Here is a 19,275-nt window from a genome sequence, read left to right as displayed (position 1 = left end):
CACCAACTTAGTATAATTTAAACAATAAAATACAATTATATGTATTATGGTATGACGTGTTCTATATCATTAATTCGACCCTGCGCCTACAAATCACACTTCTTCTACTACATTGATTTTTATGCGGTACTATTCCCATCATTATGGTAAGCCTGGGGAAGCCACGCCTCCCCTGTGTAATCCTCCATGGACGATGAGAAGCAGCTCTCCGCTCTCCATCATCATCTGCAGAAAAATGCGAGCGGGGAACGGTAACAAAATGTCAACTCGGACTGCTCTCCCTCCGCCGCAGACATGAGCGGAGCCCCGACTGCCTCCTTCACGCGCAACAAGTCGCTTTCACTATGCGGATCCATTGCAAAGTAGTTGTGATCGCCGTGTGTTTCGGAGTTTTCTTACTTTTGTACTTTTTGGGGGGCAACGCCGCGGACGATCCGCTGTTGAAAGAAGTTGGACGAGAGCAGAAGGACAGCAGCTCTTCCCCGCTGCCCTTCGGACGCGATGTTGTTGCAAAGTTTGCAAGGAAATCATCCTCCGGAGTCGGTGTTCGTCCGGAAGAGCCTCTCAGGGGACGAAAAGAGGGGAAAGCGATTAACAGAGGGGCCAGCGTGAATGTAAAGAGGTGAGGGGAGTTCAGTTTCTTTCTCCAGTGTCGCCTATGAGACAATTTCCTCCTCCCGTTTCCAAAATATACTTCTCATTCTCATCTTTCCTGTCGCTGGGAAGTTGAAGGGAATGTGTGGGCTTTGGTCATGCCTTGAAACAGATGTGCACCCCCTATTAAAACTGTACATATTGTGCTCAAGGACGCAGACTTCACAATAGCCTGATCTGTCAGAAGGACACTCCAACATGCATATGAGCATCATCATGGCCGCGTTTGATTTCCTTTTTATAATTCCTCATTTGTTGGACTGTGAATCACGCTGTTGCAATCAGCAGCTCAAATATCAGTCTGAAATGTGACTAGGGAGCATGACTAATGTGATTAGGTGGAAATGTTGGCAGGATTTACAATGAGGACATCAAACACTAACACAACAGGGTGATAAATCATTACCTGACCTGTGCATCTTCATCATTTGACCCAGTTTATTGGATGTAGGCCATCCTCTCCATCCTTGGCTGGTTTTTAAAGGGGTAAAGGTCACCTTGAAAGACACAAATTACAACTAATAGGGGTTACAAATGTACACAGAGTGGACCAGCATGACTAAAATTTCTGCATCAGCGTGGCATTACTGAAAACCACTCAGGACGGAAACCCATCCTGTTCAGCCGTTACTTCTCAAAGTCTGCCAAAAACTAAATCTGAGTGGGTGTGAGCAGCTTCTCAAGTGTGAGCGGTCACATAGATGCTGCACACGCACCCACAAATGACCGGATTAATTCTCCATCGCATCACAAGCCTCCTAGACAAGAGGCAGACATATGTCACCTTTTTAAAGGATGGAAGCATTTTTTATGATGTCATCCAGCTTTCTAATTTTGGCCTCTCCTGGTTTCCTGAATGCCAGTGATGCCATAATGGCCACGATGTGGTGGCAGAGATACCAGCACTGCCAGCAGCAGGCAGTAATATGTATTCCCCTTCGGAGCCGGGCTGGAGGATGGGGACACTGTTGGGTAGATAAAAGCCATCAAGGCGTTACATTGAGAAAGGACCTTTGCGTCCTCGCAGAAAACCACAGTCCTCCACGTGTGCTCGGCGCTGATAAGGAAGATGGGGTGGAAGGGGTCAGCGGTGGCCGTTGAAAAAACACTAACAGGTTGGAAAACGCTCAAGAGTGACTGCTGCGATTAGGGGAAGCATCTTGCCTAAGCCCGCACAAACTTTCTTTTGTTTAATACCTCAAACAATATAGGGTGTAGTTTCAAGGTAGAAAAATAGATGATACCTCCTCAGCTTAAATTCATTCATATACACACACACACACACACACACACACACACACACACACACACACACACACACACACATATATATATATATATATATATACACACACACTCCACCAAACTGTGTCTTATATACCTATTCCACTGCTAAATCTGAGCACTGGGCAGATTTCCTGTGCAGCTTGTTTAATGGACAAACATCCCTGTTTCTGCTAATCATATCATTTCCTCTTGACACATCACACTGTTTCCTGTGGCCAAAAATAGACAGAGAAGAGACAGCCCCCACCCCCCAACACACACACACACAGACTCACACACTTTAAATACAGTATGCTCTATCCTTGTTATGTATCACTTCAAACAACAAACATTTGCATGCTGGGAGGTTTTGCTACATGTCACTGCTTTGCATACATCATTGTTACCAAATCACATCATCATCATCATCATGATTATCATGTCATAATTTGGATGGATGTTCTCACAATTAATTCCCATTTTTAATCCATTCGTTTAACAAATCACTAATAATTCATCTTAGAAAGAAGCTTCAGACTGTAAAACGGGACATGCAGTTCTGTAGGAAGATACAACTGAAATATTTTATCACAGCCTCTTTAATTAAAATTCATTCAAAATGTGCACTAATAAGATTTTGTAAATAAAATAAATAAATGACCTAAAGCGCTGGAGTCCTCAACACAACTTGGAAACTGAAATTAGTTAGTATTTGCTACCAGTGGTGATGTGACAAAATATCATTGGTTTTCTGGCTGATCAGCAGTCAGCCTATAGTCTAACAATGGGCTTCCTGGAGGAAATAGTTAAATATATACCCTTTTCTAAAAGATTGATTTCCCTTGTGGACACGTGTAAACATTGAATATATTCTGCCTTTTGACTAGTATGTCTATTTATGAACATGATTGTGTTGTTTTATGCAAGAATTTATTTTGCAGTGAAAAATGAGCCCAAAAATATGACAAGTGTGGAAAAAGAAGTGAAAATGTAATTAACAGTTGGTTGCATACCCAAACAGAACAAATCTGTAATCCTTACACTTCCTGTTTCCTCCTTCACTGTGATGTCTTCATTACATTCAATGTGTTCCAGCAGCACAATAATGCAGATATAACCCCTATATCTGGTTTGGCTACATTGCATTAAGGCCTGCATCTGCAGGATTAGATTGCTGTTGATACTTTGTATTGAAGCAAATCCGCTGCCCTGTCACTTCAAATATAGTTAAGCAGCATTCTTGGCAGTAAAGAAGTCACTCTCACAGTGCCATTATGCATAGCTATAAAAATGTCATCTTGCATGAGTGAGCACACGCACTCCTTAGAGTGGTCTGAAATCTCCCTGCTTGCCTGTGCAGCCTGACATGGTCTGAGAGGGTGCGAGCCTCATCGGGGGGAGTTGTGCCTGTCTGTCTCTTAGTTTGGCTAACTTGCCTTTAAATTACTAGTGAATGAGTCATTTAGTGGGCTGAGGCAGAGACATGGAAGGGGATGGGCTGGGAGGAAAATCCACCATTTCTAAAGGGCAGGATTTGAAAGTAAAGGTTTTACTGGATGGAAAATAAACCTTCTGTAGCTTTCACAAACACTAGCATCATTGTCATATAAAGATGTCAGACATTTGCTTTGTATCTTCTCTGGGTGTTAACACAGTTTTATACCTTATATGTGTTTGTCCAGCTTAACACAAGCATTGTGGCACTAAACCTGTCATACAGTTTGCTTGTGTTTACCCTTCTAAATAAAATAGGTCATTAGCATTGTGAAACATTGGCATCTTCACAGTGTGTCCTACAACGATCAGCTCTGGACTCTTCTCAATTTATATCCAGAAGCTGTCCTAACACACAACAACTGTCCCACCGCCAAAGCTTTCCCCCCCTGGAACTCTCGAATTTAGGTTCCAACCTAATTAGAGAGTGGATTAAGCTAATGCAGCTTTAATTATTTGGTTCTGAGGGAGTCATCGGTGAAAGACAAATGTGTTTTACTTGTTTAATATCGTGAACGGCAGACTAGGCTACCCTCTTATTTAATGTGCTGTCTTTAATACATGCATATAAATAGTTCATCTATCCTGACGTCTTGACATTTGCATGCTGATTTAAAATGAAAACAGGTTTTCTCTTGTGTGAGTCATCCTTAAATGTGATCTACTGAAGTTTTAGCAACTTTGTGCAAGTCTAGAATCCATTATTAAAGCATCTCATGGTAAAATAATGTATGTTTCTGTAGAACCTGCTCCACTCGCCCTTATTCTCTGATCACCTAATGCTTTTGACATCCACTGCTATAAAGCGAACATGTTGGATACGCGTCCACCAAATGACCCAGTTACATATTGATTAATTAAAGCGCCTTCAAGGTGTTTTTCGTACCCTGTCTTCCTCACTCTGTACATTTTACTTTGACATTATCTTTAAAGGTTTGCTGTTTTCCTCCCCTCCTGACATGCTTTGAAAGGGCTGGCTGTGGTGCTTTGTAGGCAAAGGGTTCCTCTTCTGCTCACTATGCAGCCAGTAATGAATTCAATCCTTTTGTACCTCCTCTGTGCTTTTTTGACTGCTTCCACATGCAGGGAACAGTGCCATGACACAAACCATCATGTGTGCAGCCAATGATTTGCGCAACAAAACATTTTCTTTTTCTGTTTTGTCATCCAATTTTATGCTGAACGCATTTCATTTATTTTGCATGACTAAGTGCAGTATAATTGCACTCTTGTAGGAGATATGGATTGCATTTTCTGTGGGAAAAGAGGAATGTGTGTTCAACAACCTTGACAGAGCATCATCCTTTGAAGCGTGGCAGACAGATTTCTCAGCACCTTCTCGTTCATCCTAATCTGTGGTTCATCATTGTCCCCCAGCCATGCAGAAAACGAAGTGTCACGCTTGGAGACTGCCCTGCAACCCACCTGTCAAATTTCACTCTTCTCTCTTCCTATCCGTTTTTATGGTCGACTCTTCTTCCTGCTTCCTCCAGACTCAGAGGAAATCTGTGCCTTTTTGAATTGTTAAACCCATTCATCTGTTCCACATCGAAACAAAAGCTTCTCTGTTCTTCTTTGTGTGTGTGTGTGTTTTTCCCACTCTTCCTTACGGCTATGACAACATTTACGTTGAATATGTTTTTATTACAACCAGCCCCATTCAGTGTGTGTGTGTAGAGGCCAAGTAGATCATGTTGGCCTTAGTTTCAGGCTCCCCTCTTTAGCACCAATGTTTCCCCATCACAGTGGGAGATACTCTGCTCTGCCTTGTTTCACCTCAACAACAGCACTAACTCTGCAGAGAGAGCATTTTTTTTACATTAGATAAAGGCTTTGAACATGGAAGAACAAAGTCCAGTGGGACCTCACAGAGCTGCAGAAGGGGAAAAGAAGTGGTTGTGTGTGGAGGTAGTGTTGTACAATATACAAAGGCTGACACAAAAATCCTCGACTTTGCACCGTGTCTGTTCAACAGGAGAGTTATGTGCTACTTTTCTTGGAACAACTCACTAGTTTCCTCTTGTCCTGACGCTCTTAACAGCCAAAATGAATTTTTCTAGACATGTTCATAAAGTGACATGCCATCACTGCTCAGCAGTGACACATTGACAGGTTAGGCATAAGAGACCGGATGCATTCGGTGGAAAATGGCTTAATATTGGCCAGAGGCATTTTGCCTCAGCATGCTTAGCTGCTATAGCATTAAAAAAAGCCATGTGCAACAATATGAAGCAAAAGGGAAACTTTAAGATGAGTGTTTGGAGAAAGAGGTATTAATTATTACCTTTCTTACAGGGCTGACTCTTCCCCACCATGTCAATAAAGAACATGGGGCTAAATAGAGGTATAATTTGTACAACAAATGGCATGAACTGTACATACTAATGATAATACCACAAACTGTCAGGTCTAACTTAATCAGATGTAACAGTGTCAACCTTGAAGTGTCCACAGTGGTCAAAGTGGCAGTTTCAAATGACAGTGTGTGCTTCAGTGATTTCATTTTGTATGCATGTTTTGACTCGAGTGTACTGTAGCCCATCTGTTGAGTACAAATTGCTCCACAGCACACAGGCTAATTTACAAGTGATGAGTGAGAAACCAGAGTGAAACCAACTTTGCGATTGTCAGCATTTCTGAACCTCTGCCACATTCCCCCCCCCCCACATGTGGCCTTAGCCAATTTAGATATGGAAACATGTCTGGATGACATGCACATTCTTTACTTTTTGTGGTGTTAATAGCGCCAGTCTTTATCTCTTTGTCCTTTATCGAAAAACATAATATACTAGCATGAGTATATCCAGTTTATATATATTGTCTTTCTGTACATCTTCATCTTTACGTGTCGTTTCACTTTTTTTTTTTCTTCCCAGCAAGGCGCGGAGTAATGTGGGCCGACCTGTGACCAGGCGCACCCGAGCTGAAGAGGTCATGCACTTGGCCGTTGTGGCCTGTGGGAATCGTCTGGATGAGACCCTCACCATGGTAAAATCAGCCCTCCTTTTCAGCCTGAAGAAGATCAAGTTTCACATATTTGCGGAGGACCCCTTGGCCCTGCAGTTTAAGGAAAGGGTAAGAAGCCTTTTGTGTTTGCTTTTAGAGGCTCAAAATGTATATTTAGAGTGCACGGCGGCAGTATTTGCTAAAAAGGTCGTCTACTTCTTAATTTTGATTTAATGCAGAACATGTTAAACACTCCTCCTCTCTGTGTAGTAGATGAGATCATGATCAGAGTACTCCTAAGACTCTCTCCAGCATGTAACCCTTTTATCTTAAAGTCGTGGCGCATAATATATCACCCTGACACCGCTTTTTCTCCAACACTGTCTATCCCTTTAAAGTCACCTTTACAGCAGCACTGGCGTAACTTTGATTAGTTCCACCGATACTGTAACTAACAGTCTATTAACATGACTTCAATTAATGGACTTCAGATATCCTGATTTACCTTTTAAAAGCTGAATGCCAGACCCGTAGCCTGCCCTCATGTGCAATGAATCAATGCCATGTGCAGAAAAAAAATCCCCCTGTGGATGGCAGGGAGTCGTGGTAGTTGAGGCGCTGATAATGAAGCACATATGCTGGGTTTCAGCAGCTTATGACCAGCCGCAGTGTTAGGAGACATGGTTGGTCCCAATCTTTTTTGATCTCCTGTCCTCGTCAGCACAATCCCTGCCAGTTGCTGCCGGCTCTCTGCCTCTTTTCAGGGCCAAACTGTTAAACTGGTGATTACAGAGGGATTCAGCGCCTAACAGGTTGGATAACAGGAGCTTCAACGATACACTGAGGAGTACAAGATGGTGCTTTTTCCTCGTTTAGACTATAGCCTTTTAATAAAACAACAGCTGGCAACTGCATGTGTTCCACAAAGAAGAACCACAAAACATCACAAAACATGACTTCATTGTTTTGCAGGCGAGAGAGAGCGAGCTTAGCTTTCACTATAATTATTTCTTTCTCACACACTCCTCTGCTTAACATGTGATATGATGATTTACTTCCACAGCTGAACCAGTGGCCTCGCTCTGTAACTTCCAGGTTCCAGTACATCCTCTACCCCATCTCCTTCTCTGTGGGGAATGCTGACGAGTGGAAGAAGCTCTTCAAGCCCTGTGCTGCTCAGAGACTCTTCCTCCCTGTAAGGCAGGCACTTCGCACCTCATATCCTCACCATGCTTAATGTAGTTAAGAAAAATGGCATTAATCCAATTTTAGTTTCACTAAAAGCAGTTTTCTCAGGCTTTATTTTGCCAATGGTTGTAATTAATTACTTGAGTGATTATTGATGATTTAACTCCCTTTCTGCTGCATTTATTTTAGAAATAAGCACTCTCCAGAGGCTGACTCCAGTAATTTCATCAAGTGATGCTTGTGTCTGGATATTGATTTTCTTTTTTTCTGCCAGTGTTCACTGAAATAACAACCTGCTTACTTACAATGTAATGGACAGATTGCTGGTCAAACCGATCCATAGGTGTTTTTTCTCTTGCTGCAAGGAAATCAATGGATGTTCAGTATTCACTTTATTAGAAACACCTGCTGAGCACCTATTGCCTCTACAACAGTCTGAATTATTTAAGCAGTGGATTGCTTCCTCCTTGATTTACTGCCATGGTGTACTTCCATAGAAGCTGTAGAAATCCTAATCCACCTGTTTGTTAAAGTGTGCTGTTACGCTCCCTTACACTGAGCCGTCAGCCTGGCTTCTATATGCCCAGAATCAACTCATTATTAGGTTAAGACTAAGACTATTTAATTTTTCTACCGTGCAGACAGCGCAGTTTTATCAGCAAACATGGGAAGTAATTATCTCATCTCATTCTTCTTAGCTGACAGTGAAAGTCAGCATTTTCTAGGCTACAAATTCTATAAATATCTGAATTCTGTGATGCTCTTTACCAGCTGATACTGACTTTTTATTTTTCATTATCAGTGAACTTGGACAAATATATTCATGAACTTTATTTAATGTGTACATCTGGGTCAACAAGCAGTTTGAGCGGTGGTATCGATGAGTCAATGTACCACTATTATATTTGAAACTGATTTTTTTAATCAAACGTACTGATTAAAATTGTGTTCCCAGGTTATCCTAAAAGATGTGGATTCCTTACTCTATGTGGACACTGATGTCCTGTTCCTGCGTCCTATGGATGACATCTGGAGCCTCCTAAAATCCTTCAACGGGACCCAGCTGGCAGCGATGGCCCCGGAGCACGAGGTCCCTAAGATTGGCTGGTACAGCCGCTTCGCGCGGCACCCTTTCTACGGAGTCACAGGAGTCAACTCCGGCGTCATGCTGATGAATCTCACCAGGATCCGCAGCACACTGTTTAAAGTAAGGTCAAAACATGCGGTGGTTCTTATTTCCACACACTCTGATCAGTAAAAGGCTAAACTGAGCTGCAATTTTTCCCTTTTGCATTCTGAAGAGTTTGTTTCCTTGAGCTGGAGTCACAGGCTCAGAGTGTCTGAGTGGGCTGTGATTGAAGCTTTCTGATTACCACGCCAGCCTCACAGACGTCTGCCCTCAGAACTCAATTTAGCAGCTCTTAACACTGGCAGCAGATTGCCAGTAGAAGCTGGAATGTAAATGCGCTCCTCCTTTGATGGTGTTTTAAAAGACTTTGGTGTTGGCATTTCAGAACAGTATGATCCCCAGTGGCCTGTCATGGGAGGATCTCCTCCATCCACTCTATCAGAAGTACAAGAACCACATCACCTGGGGAGATCAGGACCTCCTTAACATTATCTTCCACTACAACCCAGGTACATTTTTAATTTAATTTAAATATCACGCTGTGTTCATAAATGCATTTTGAAATACTAGTCAAAGCAACATGTTGACATACATTGCGCCTTATTTCACTGTTGATGTACCAGTCTGCATCATGAATCTGGCTCAATGCACACACAAGGCTGCGGCTGCAGGCAACGGCAGACTGAGCGCCAGCTGCAGCAGCCAGATGTGGGCATTAAGTGCGCAGAGCCGCAGGCGGGGCTGGCGCTGACGATGTTTGCTTGACAACAGAGCTGAGTGGGGTGTTTGTTTTACATGTTAAGGCTTCATGCTCTGTGCAATTCCCAGAGGAATATTCATGCTATTTCATCAGCATGATTATGACCTTTTGCTTTCTGTGATCAGGAAAATATTGATTTAAAAGGACTCAAATGGAACTCTTGGCTTGTGTTCTTCTTATATGTTCTCCATATACATGGGAAAACGCATCCTTTATGAGACTAAATAAGCCCTTGTCTCCATCTGGCATATGTAAAGTGAAGTTAGAATTAATGTTCTTTTACGTTTCTTCCTCCTTAGAATGTCTCTTCATCTTTCCTTGTCAGTGGAACTACAGACCTGACCATTGTATGTACGGGAGCAACTGTAAAGCTGCTGAGGAGGAGGGTGTGTCCATCCTCCATGGCAACCGTGGTGTGTACCATGACGACAAGCAGCCGGCGTTCAAAGTCGTCTATGATGCAATACGTGATGTGAGTATTCCAGTAGGGTCTTAAAGAGAGGGTTCTGGAGGAAGAAGAGGTTTGGGCAGGAATTTAATACTACAACCTTAGCATTCGAATGAGTATGTATTATATTAAATATACCACAAGTGTCTGCAAAAACACCGCCTCTTCATGGGTGTGACTAACATTGATGATGGCTGCGTGTCATTCCAAAGCATTAAGGTTAATGATATTAGATGTGCTTGTCCTGCTATCACGCAGCAGATTTAAGACCAAAAATGAGAGGAGCATTATAATAAATAGTACATGTGCCATGTCCAGTGACACATAATACACACCTTAGCCTAGCTTACCCTAAAAATGGAGGAATGAGAAACTCTTAGCCGAGCCTGGATATTTGTGCCAAAATGGACTGTTCCTTTAACAGCTTCCTTCAGCTATGACTATTCATTGTGTTATGCAAATCCTGTCCTCTTCCTCACATAAAACAATCTGGGTCTGTTTTTAAATTTAGAATTTGTTTTCTCCGGCAGCAGAGCCGGTTCCCCCTCTGCTCTGCTGAGATAAGCCTCTTAAAGATGAGCCGGGTCATAATTTATGATTAATACAGAGCCCCACCCCTTTCCCTGCTGACAGAGTTTGTAAATACCATTTAGCATGTGATATGTTCCATTAAAAAAAAACTATCAAACTGAAATGGCTTTGGAATCAACAACTGACACCGGGTGATGTCTCCGTCTTTGCAGTTTCCCTTTGAGGACAACATGTTCCAGTCACTCTTCTACCCCATTCAGACCAAATTCCTGGACACCGTCAACACCCTGTGCGGTCGGATTCCTCAAGTCTTCCTCAAGCAGATAGAAAAGACGATGAAGAAAGTGTTTGAGGATAAAGTGGTGCGCCACGTCAGGCCACACAAGTAACTGATGGAGATGGCGGACTCCCTGCAGAGCATGTCTCGCCTCTTGAAATAAAGCTGGTGGATGTGCGCTTGCAGTTTTATCAGCGCCTCCTGGAATAAGGGTCTTATGAACATTATGATCCTGTGGTGATGGGTAATAAGCCTGTGTATACAGAGGTAGCATACAATGCTGCTCAGTGATGCCACACAATAGGTTTGCCTTTGTTGCCATTGCCGTTCTTCATTTTTTTTTAACTCTTCAGAAAAAAAAGACTGCATGGTTTTATATGTTGAGAATAATGTACGTATGAGCTCATCTCAGAGAAATGTAAAAACAAAAGCATCTGCCTTCTCTTTTTGTCTTTGTAATCATTGTTAATGTTTCTCATCTTCACCATTGGGGAGCCATATACCACAGAAAGGCAACTTTTGACATGTTTACTACTTTTAAGTAGTAATCTCATAAACCACTCCTCTAAAATTGTGAATGTTTTACCCACAAATAACTTGAAATGTGAGCCTGTGTGAATGAGAAGATAAGTCCTTGATCTGCAGTTGTTGTCAAATGCCACTGTCAGTATTAAATAGCACAACAGATTTTTAAAAAAAGGACGACTTGTGTGTTTAAATACAGAATGTTGAAATGCACTTTGAAGGGAATATTAGGACTGGATGTTTTTTTTTATGTAATCGTTAGATGCTACACTGTCTGACTGATTTAAAACCAAAAGTGCTGGCATTTAAAAACAAAAGTGACATAATACAGCTGATGAAATATATATATATGTGTGTATATATATATATATATATATACACATATATATTCAATTCTGCCATGTTTACTATTAGTGTGTGTCTGGGAGGGCATCTTAGATTGTGATGCGGTGTGTGTGTGTGTGTGTGTGTGTGTGTGTGTGTGTGTGGTGAACACATGGGTCTTATGTTTTAATGTTACTTCTAAAGTGATGTCTAAATGTGTCAAATCATTCAACTTGGAAACAGAAGATGTGTTTCTAAATAAAACAATGCAATGTTCTGTGTTCATTAATGTGTAAATGCAATGTGCAAACCTTTTTAAATTAAACTGTGTTAATCACACATTCAGAGGAAGCTAATTAGTAGACTTGTTAACATGCATTAGCTTATGTGCATACATACATTATTTAGACATCTATATTACATAATAAACAATAGTATAGTTTATATTTAGCAAATGTAATTCAATTAAGCATTTCTATTTGTTTATTAATTATTATTTATTTTTTTACAACTCCATTCATAAGTTGTGCTGCGCTTCCCAGTGCCTGTTAGTGAACAGGCAGTGACCTCACGGCGCCATATTAAAATGCTCCCTCCTCTTTGCCAGTGAGATTGTAGCTTAGCAGCAGCTAGCCACCAGTCTGCATTTTACATCCACAAGACTGACAGAGGGCAACGGCGTGATGGAAATTGACTCGCTTCAAGAGGCTCTCATAGGTCATTTAAGCTTGTTTCGATAGGTTTTGTTTTGATTGAGATAGTGAGATGTATTTGTGTACTAGAAAGTGTTTTATTACAGAAGTAACCGAATTGAGCTCACAAGCTAATGTCGCTAGGTAGCCGCTACTCAAGGCTAGCGCAAGGCGAGCGTTAACATTACAAGCGGTTTCACGGAAATGGTTAGCCGTCTGTTGACTACATTAGCCAAGAAGGAAAGCTAACAGAATAAGATGCCTTTCTTCGATCCTACGAAGGAACTTTTGTTGTCTCTCCTCGACATTCGACAATGAGTTCACTGATATGTTCAGCTATTGTGAAGTATCTGGTCAGTGTCACCGGCTATTTGTAGACCACAGTTTGCCGGCTACGCTGTCGCGGCTAACTCAACATGCTAGCCAGTGCGCTAAACTTAAGCTAGTTGCTGCTAGCAAGCGACCTAGCTAGATTGGTTATGTAAATAGCGAACGTCAGTGAGACAATGTGATCGTCGCCGGAGACCTACTATTTGACTTTATTTAGATGTGGCTAAAGCAGATGATAATAAAACATGCAGGTTCAGTGGCAGGGTTATCCTGACCGAGTTAAGCCGGGTACATCAAAGGATGATCACCAGATCACTACTGGCTGTAATAAAGTGTGCATTCATATTTTTTTTTACTGGTGATTCATTTTCTCTACTCAGATTTCGATAAGAAAGCAAAGAAGGAGCCATGTCCTCTTCTGGAACAGTTTCTATGCCATATTGCCAAGACTGGAGAGACCATGTAAGTGGACACAGCAGGCCTGATTGTTCCTACTATCCCACATGCACGTCTCATTCTAAACTGATTGAACATAAGTTCATTACTTTTGTATATGCTGCTTGCTTTGTGGAAGAACTTAGCAGACGTTTTGTAGGAAAACTGAGAATTGAAAGTATTGGTACTCTCAGACATTCATAGAAGAACTCGGTTTCATACATTCAATCAATATCTCTATTTGTCTAAGGTCTAAGTGTAAAGTCAAACTTTTATTGTCTTTTTATTTTCAAGGTATCAGATTCGAATTATTCTCTCCATTTCTTCCAGGGTTCAGTGGTCTCAGTTTAGGAACTACTTTCTTTTTAAGTTGGAGAAGGTGATGGATGACTTCAGAGCCTCAGCACCTGAGCAAAGAGGTCCTGCAAATCCCAATGTGGAGTCAGTTCCATTTGAAGATATGAAGGAGAGAATCTTGAAGATTGTGAAGGGGTACAATGGGTAAGTACCATCCTGAAGCAGTGCATTTCTGAGTGGCACAAGAGTGAAAAATATTGAAATGAATGGGCATACAGTAAAATCTCTGGATTTGTTGTTAGGTATATTTGCATTTAAGAATCTTGTGAGAATACTAAGGGAAATTGACAAGCATGTGTGACAAAAGTTGTTACTACCCTCATCTGAACATTTGTCTTTAGGAGAACATAAAGACAATAATGTGTAATGAAATTTTGTCAGAATTTGGGGGGGCGAGTTCATGACAGCATGGAATGTACATTCCTATGAATGCTGATCTACAGGAACGTACTCTCTATAACAGGGGTATTCAACTTCAAGTTGAGAAAATTTCTCGAAGCAAAGGTCTGAATGTGTGTGTATATATATATATATTCGTATATGTTCATGGCAATGCTGGAAACACTATCGCTTCAGACAGATTTTTAGTTTAATTTACTTAAATTGAACAATACTTTGCTACATATCCACCTCTCCGGATAACATAACTTATGCCAGCTACAATTTTCAAATCTCATTTCCATTCAGTATGCTTGAAAATAATCTGTAATCCTGTGTTTGGGTCCTCTCCTCCCTCATCCTCTTCCATCCAATAATGGTTATTGAACCCTGTACTAACTTCTGAATGCACTGATGTACCGTTCTAGGTCACAGAATCTGTGAATGCAACTTTCTTTGCATTCACACAGGTACAGCAGAACAAAGTGGTGAGTGTGGGAGTGCAGAGGGAATTTAATTTGTTGATTTATTGAATATCTGCGTGACGGAAACAACCAGACTGCAACCTGCATGTCTGAAAAATCACAACATTATTTTAAGACTATTTAATCGTTTTCCGAACGCATACCTATTTATAGAAGCTGCCGGAATGCCGTACTTGACCGTTCTGGTCCACTTTAAAGGTAGGGTAGGAGATTTCATTCTGATGCACCTTTTGTTAAATTAGTGTAACTTCTCTTTACAATCCGATAGCAACCGCTTAGTTCAGCAGTTTTGCTTTAAAACAAAGAATATTAATCATCTGTGGAAGCTATAAAACGCTAAAAACATCAGCCAATCCTACGAGGCGCACCTGCGTATAGAGTTGGCTGGTTGTCACTCTCTTCCTGCTCTGCGTGCAGCAGAGAGGTACGTGGATGATGGCCGAAGTCACAGACTGGTTGGGAGGCGTGGCTTCGGGGTGAGCTCTGAGAGAAAGGGGCGTGTGTTTACTTTAGAAATCTGGCTGACTCTCACTGAGTTTTCAAAATCTCCTACCCTACCTTTAACCCTGGTGTATTGCTGTCTTTCTTTTCTTTTCTCTTGTCTTTTCACGTGTGTGACCTGTGTGCAACTTGTATTGTAGTCGCAAATCTTACCACCTGAAATGCCCAGATTTGATTGGCTGAGGGTTATCACGTGGGATGGCTAAACTCGTATGCAATTGGTCTGTACGTTTCCTCATACACTAAGCCACTACTGTATATCAATAAAAGCTGCGGCAGTTAAAATAGAAGCTCCCCGGTTTTAAAGAATAACTTGCTGTTTGGACTATAAGTTCGGGTCCGTATGGGACGGCTTCTGGGTCCGGACGCGGACAGCGGTCTGCCAGTTGGTGACCCCTGCTCTATAATAAGAACAACTACTCTGGTGTGCCTGCAGCTGTCAGTATCCACAAGGGAGTATTATCCCAGCATTAGTGTTCCACATAAGGACTAGATGAAAGGACAGTAACCTCCTAAATGACACATTTCCTGTTCACTGTGTGATGAAGTGGCTGCTGTTTTTTTTTTTTTTTTACTTAGAATCCCTTTTACGATTCAGCGCTTGTGCGAGCTGCTCACAGAACCCAAGAGGAACTACACAGGGACGGATAAGTTTCTTCGAGGGGTAGAGAAAGTAAGTTCTAAGAAGCAAAATATTAATCTTACTAAACTGATACTCATTGTCACTGATTTGGTAAAAATTGTTTTGTTATAGAATGTGATGGTGGTGAGCTGTGTCCATCCGACTTCAGAGTAAGTGTTTGATTCAAATTGAATAATATAAAATATGTTCAGGTATGCTTGTGTACAGTGTGTATGTATATATTTGACAGTTCCTGATGGCTGAAGATGTTCTTTTTTTCTTCCTTTGCTTTTGCAGGAAAAATGGTTGCAGTGCTATCAATAGAATGAATGGAGTGATGCTTCCCGGAAACACATCTGCTTTTACAGAGAGGTTGAGATCGTTGTCGTAATATCAAATCAATTCAATTAATTCAAAAAAATAAATAATGTAATTGTGTAATTTCACTCATTGTTCCCTTTTTGGCCGTTTATTAGGAAAGTGAATGGTCCAGGAACTCCTCGGCCATTCAATAGACCCAAACTTTCTCTGGGCAACTCACTAGCAGCTAATGGTCTGCCCGACAGCACAGACAACACAGACCTCAACACAGAGCAAGACTGCGACAAAGATTCCAGGTATGTCAGAATGTAACACGGTAGTAAAAAGTTTTCCTCCCTACTGAGCTCAAAAGTGCTGGCGCATCACACATCGATGTGTTTCTTGCTTCCTTTTCAGCGAGGTCTCGGCGTCGGAAGGCTGCCCAGGGAGCTCAGTGAAGAACAAACACCCTGACGAAGAAGAGGACATGGAAGCTGAACAGCAAGAGGTGAAGAGACTTAAGTTCAGCAAGGACGAAGAGGATGAGGAAGATGAGGACGAGGAAGAGGAGGAGCAGGAGGTGGACACACTGAGGCCTTCGAATGCCACTTGCCTCTCAAAAGAAGCAGAAGCTATGGTCCAAGAGGAGGAAGAAGAAGAGGAGGAGGAGGAGGAGAAGGCCCCATACAGCAAGGAGAATGAAGCCTCTAGCAGTGCAGCTGCCACTGAAGACCAAGGTAGTTTTCCATATGTGCTGTGTATGTCGGTTAATGTTTGTGTGCTAGACATTTCATTGGCCACACAAAATATATTCACTAAGTTTCATGGCAGATGTCTTCAATTCAAAACATTACTTAAGGTTGTAGCTGTAGCTTTGTTAGCAGAATAGGCATGAGGTCATTGAGGATGATGTGGCATTAACCGTTTATTACCCATTGGGGGTGAAATTCATGAAACCAAACCATTCATGCACTGAAATGCATGGTTTAACTGAAAGTATTAAAGATTTGAGTTTTTGGCTCATTTTCCAATTTAAGCTAACTTTTTTATTTCTCCAACTTAGTGATACCTTGTTATATTTATTGCAATAGCTGTTTCCAAAGACAGTGCAATGATAGAGTGTTTTAAAGAAGTAATTACCATTACTACTTTGCAGCCAGTTCCTGTGGTTTGGATCAGGGAAAGACTCATAACTCATAAGGGAATGCTCACATTTTCTAGGAGGACAAGGGTTTACATGGTTAAAGATTCTGGCTGCTACTTACATTTTAAATGACAAAGTTGCGGTCTTGAAAAAGCTGATTCCACCCAGGGCTTACAGTGTGATTTCTGCTGTCACAGTTTTTTTGTGATGATGCGACTGTATTTGGCTGTGTAAAACATCAAGTTCAGCTAGCCAAGCTGAAATTTACAATGCAACATAGCTGGATTCTCTTCAGAGTCTAAGCTCAATTTGAAATCCATCTTGCCAGGGTAAGACAGTGGTTGACCAAAGAGCTATTTAGTAGCAGTGTCTGCAAGGGGTGTGTTTTAGGTTGCTATAGTAATCTGGTGGAAGAAGTCTGGTGAAAAAGTCAGTCACCTGCCAATTTTTTGTCTGCTCTTTCCAAACAGTTTGTTCAACCTTTTAATGATTGATAGGCCTTATTTAATGGTCAAATGGCTCATTTGATCAAACTAAGAGCAGATCATCATTTTGACTCACAGCTATGGCTGCTATTTTGGGGATGGATGTGACAAAAGTTAAGACTTTTATTCTTGTTGAATTGTATTGCTGTCAAAAAATCAACCAGCCATTCATTAGTTTGAAAGTTGTCTGTAAAGTGAGAAACACCAATTGACTTTGTTTCAACATATTTTTCTACTTTTTTACTACAGAACCAACTAGCAGCACGCAGGGTGAAGTGTGCGCAGGCTCAGGCCAGGAGGCAGAGCAGGCTGAGAGGGAGGTGCCATGTGGCTCCGAAGAAGAGGGCAGTGACATGGATCAGACAGAGCAGCAGGCTCCTGCAGGTGTCCTAGAAAGCCCAGAGACCAGCAGGGACAGTGAGGAGAGCAACAGTGACCCAGTCAGCAGCAGCAGCAGCAGCAGCAGTAGCAGCAGCGGTAGCATAGAGGAAAGTGCAGAAGCAGCCAGAGAGGACGTAGCTCTTGCCCCCTCCAGCAGTACAAGTGAACCTCCTACAGAGGGCGCCATGGGAAGTGCCATCTCAAACACTGGGACCACTGAGGAGCCTATGGAGCAGGACTAGACTGAAGGCCCTCCTGCAGCCACGTGTGACCATAAACCAGCTTGTCCTTGAATCCAGCTTGACTGACACTGGGACTGAGGACAACTGCACCTCATACACAAAGACAAACGCCTCGTCCTGCTTCGGACACTCCTCCAAAATGGCTACCTGGCATTGATGTGGGCATACAAAATGTTTTTTTTCTTTTTAACTGGAATATTTTATTGATCTTATCTTTTTTAAGTTTCCCTTAAAAGAGGGTTGGTTTTCAGCAGCCTTGTTGTTGGCTGTTTGTTTTCTTTTGCATTCAATGGGGTTGCTTGAATGTTGTGGTGGTTTGGTTTTTTGCGATGCCACTCACTCCAACCTTTGTGACATGGTGCCAGGATTGGTAGTTTTTTTTTTTTTTTTTTTTTTACCCAAGAGTAGCACACTACCATGGTGAGAACAGAACCACAGCAGCTCTTCCTTTGTTTAAGAACTTGATCAAATATGAGCTAAATCCACCATTTCTGTTCTAAAGGGTCTGAAATAGTTAAATGACCTGAACTTGACAGCCCACCATGCGTTACTCCTCCGGGGTCTTCAGAACACGAATTCTTTTAAAATTCACCCCTTTATCCTGGTGGGAGGGAAGACTCTTTGTTTTCATTGTGCCCTTCTCTTATTTTAACCATACTTCTGCAGTGATACACTACCAATCCCACTGAACAATACTATGACGTGCTACCTTGTAGAAGCGTCCTCTTGTAAAATGGTATATTTTGGATGCATAAAACCAACGTAATAATTTATATGATCATTTCAATTCAATGAGTTATTTTGGAGTATGTTTTTGTTTCGTCTGCCAGTTGTAGTTTCCAAAACCAGCTGTAAGTACAAAGACGATCGCTTTCTTTGTATCGTGATGTCACCACGTTGTGTCACCGACTGATATCCAGAACAGTTTCTGGTTCCAGTTCTACACCTGTTTCTGCAGCTGTACTTTTTGATATTTAGAATTTTAAATTTCTGTAAAGTAGATTTTTTGTAGATTGTAATACAGTATGTGTTCACTGCCTTTGTGAAACCATATATAATTGTATAATTTCTGTGTATACTGAATGCTTTTGCTTTCAATGCGGTATTCAGAAACAGCAATAAATGTTAACATTTTTATGTGTGGTGGTCTTCCTTACTTACTACATAGCGTTGCATTTATTGTGTAAAGCCTTTGTTGTTGAAATCCTGGAACGATCGTTGACGACATTAGCAACGACATTAGCAACACCTGTTAAAGTAAATCTAGAGGCCTGTATAACAAACATATCGTCAGCATTTTGAATGGAATCTATATATGTGGGATCACTGGCTGAGCTAAACAAACAGACTCCATGCGTTTCTGTAAATTTACAATTACAGG

At 41.5% G+C, this 19,275-nt stretch overlaps 2 protein-coding genes across 2 annotated transcripts; both read left to right on the top strand.

Annotated features, from left to right (window-relative positions):
• The first annotated feature begins 196 nt into the window (after nt 1-196).
• Nucleotides 197-11,690, top strand: gxylt2 (glucoside xylosyltransferase 2). Its single transcript, XM_028406274.1, has 7 exons — nt 197-622; nt 6,291-6,489; nt 7,424-7,555; nt 8,504-8,755; nt 9,063-9,186; nt 9,737-9,909; nt 10,629-11,690. The coding sequence occupies exons 1-7, from the start codon at nt 345-347 to the stop codon at nt 10,803-10,805; spliced, it is 1,335 nt and encodes a 444-aa protein (XP_028262075.1). The 5' UTR covers nt 197-344; the 3' UTR covers nt 10,806-11,690.
• Nucleotides 11,691-12,135: 445 nt separating this feature from the next.
• On the top strand, nt 12,136-19,031 carry ppp4r2b (protein phosphatase 4, regulatory subunit 2b). The gene is made up of 9 exons (XM_028407029.1): nt 12,136-12,259; nt 12,945-13,026; nt 13,330-13,500; nt 15,300-15,393; nt 15,475-15,512; nt 15,640-15,714; nt 15,819-15,959; nt 16,060-16,379; nt 17,521-19,031. The coding sequence occupies exons 1-9, from the start codon at nt 12,226-12,228 to the stop codon at nt 17,892-17,894; spliced, it is 1,329 nt and encodes a 442-aa protein (XP_028262830.1). The 5' UTR covers nt 12,136-12,225; the 3' UTR covers nt 17,895-19,031.
• The last annotated feature ends 244 nt before the right edge of the window (nt 19,032-19,275 follow it).

The sequence above is a fragment of the Parambassis ranga genome, chromosome 5 (assembly GCF_900634625.1).
Source record: "Parambassis ranga chromosome 5, fParRan2.1, whole genome shotgun sequence".
NCBI lineage: Eukaryota > Metazoa > Chordata > Actinopteri > Ambassidae > Parambassis > Parambassis ranga.
The sequence above is the reverse complement of the archived record's forward strand: the minus strand, read 5'-3'. Positions and strand labels throughout refer to the sequence as shown.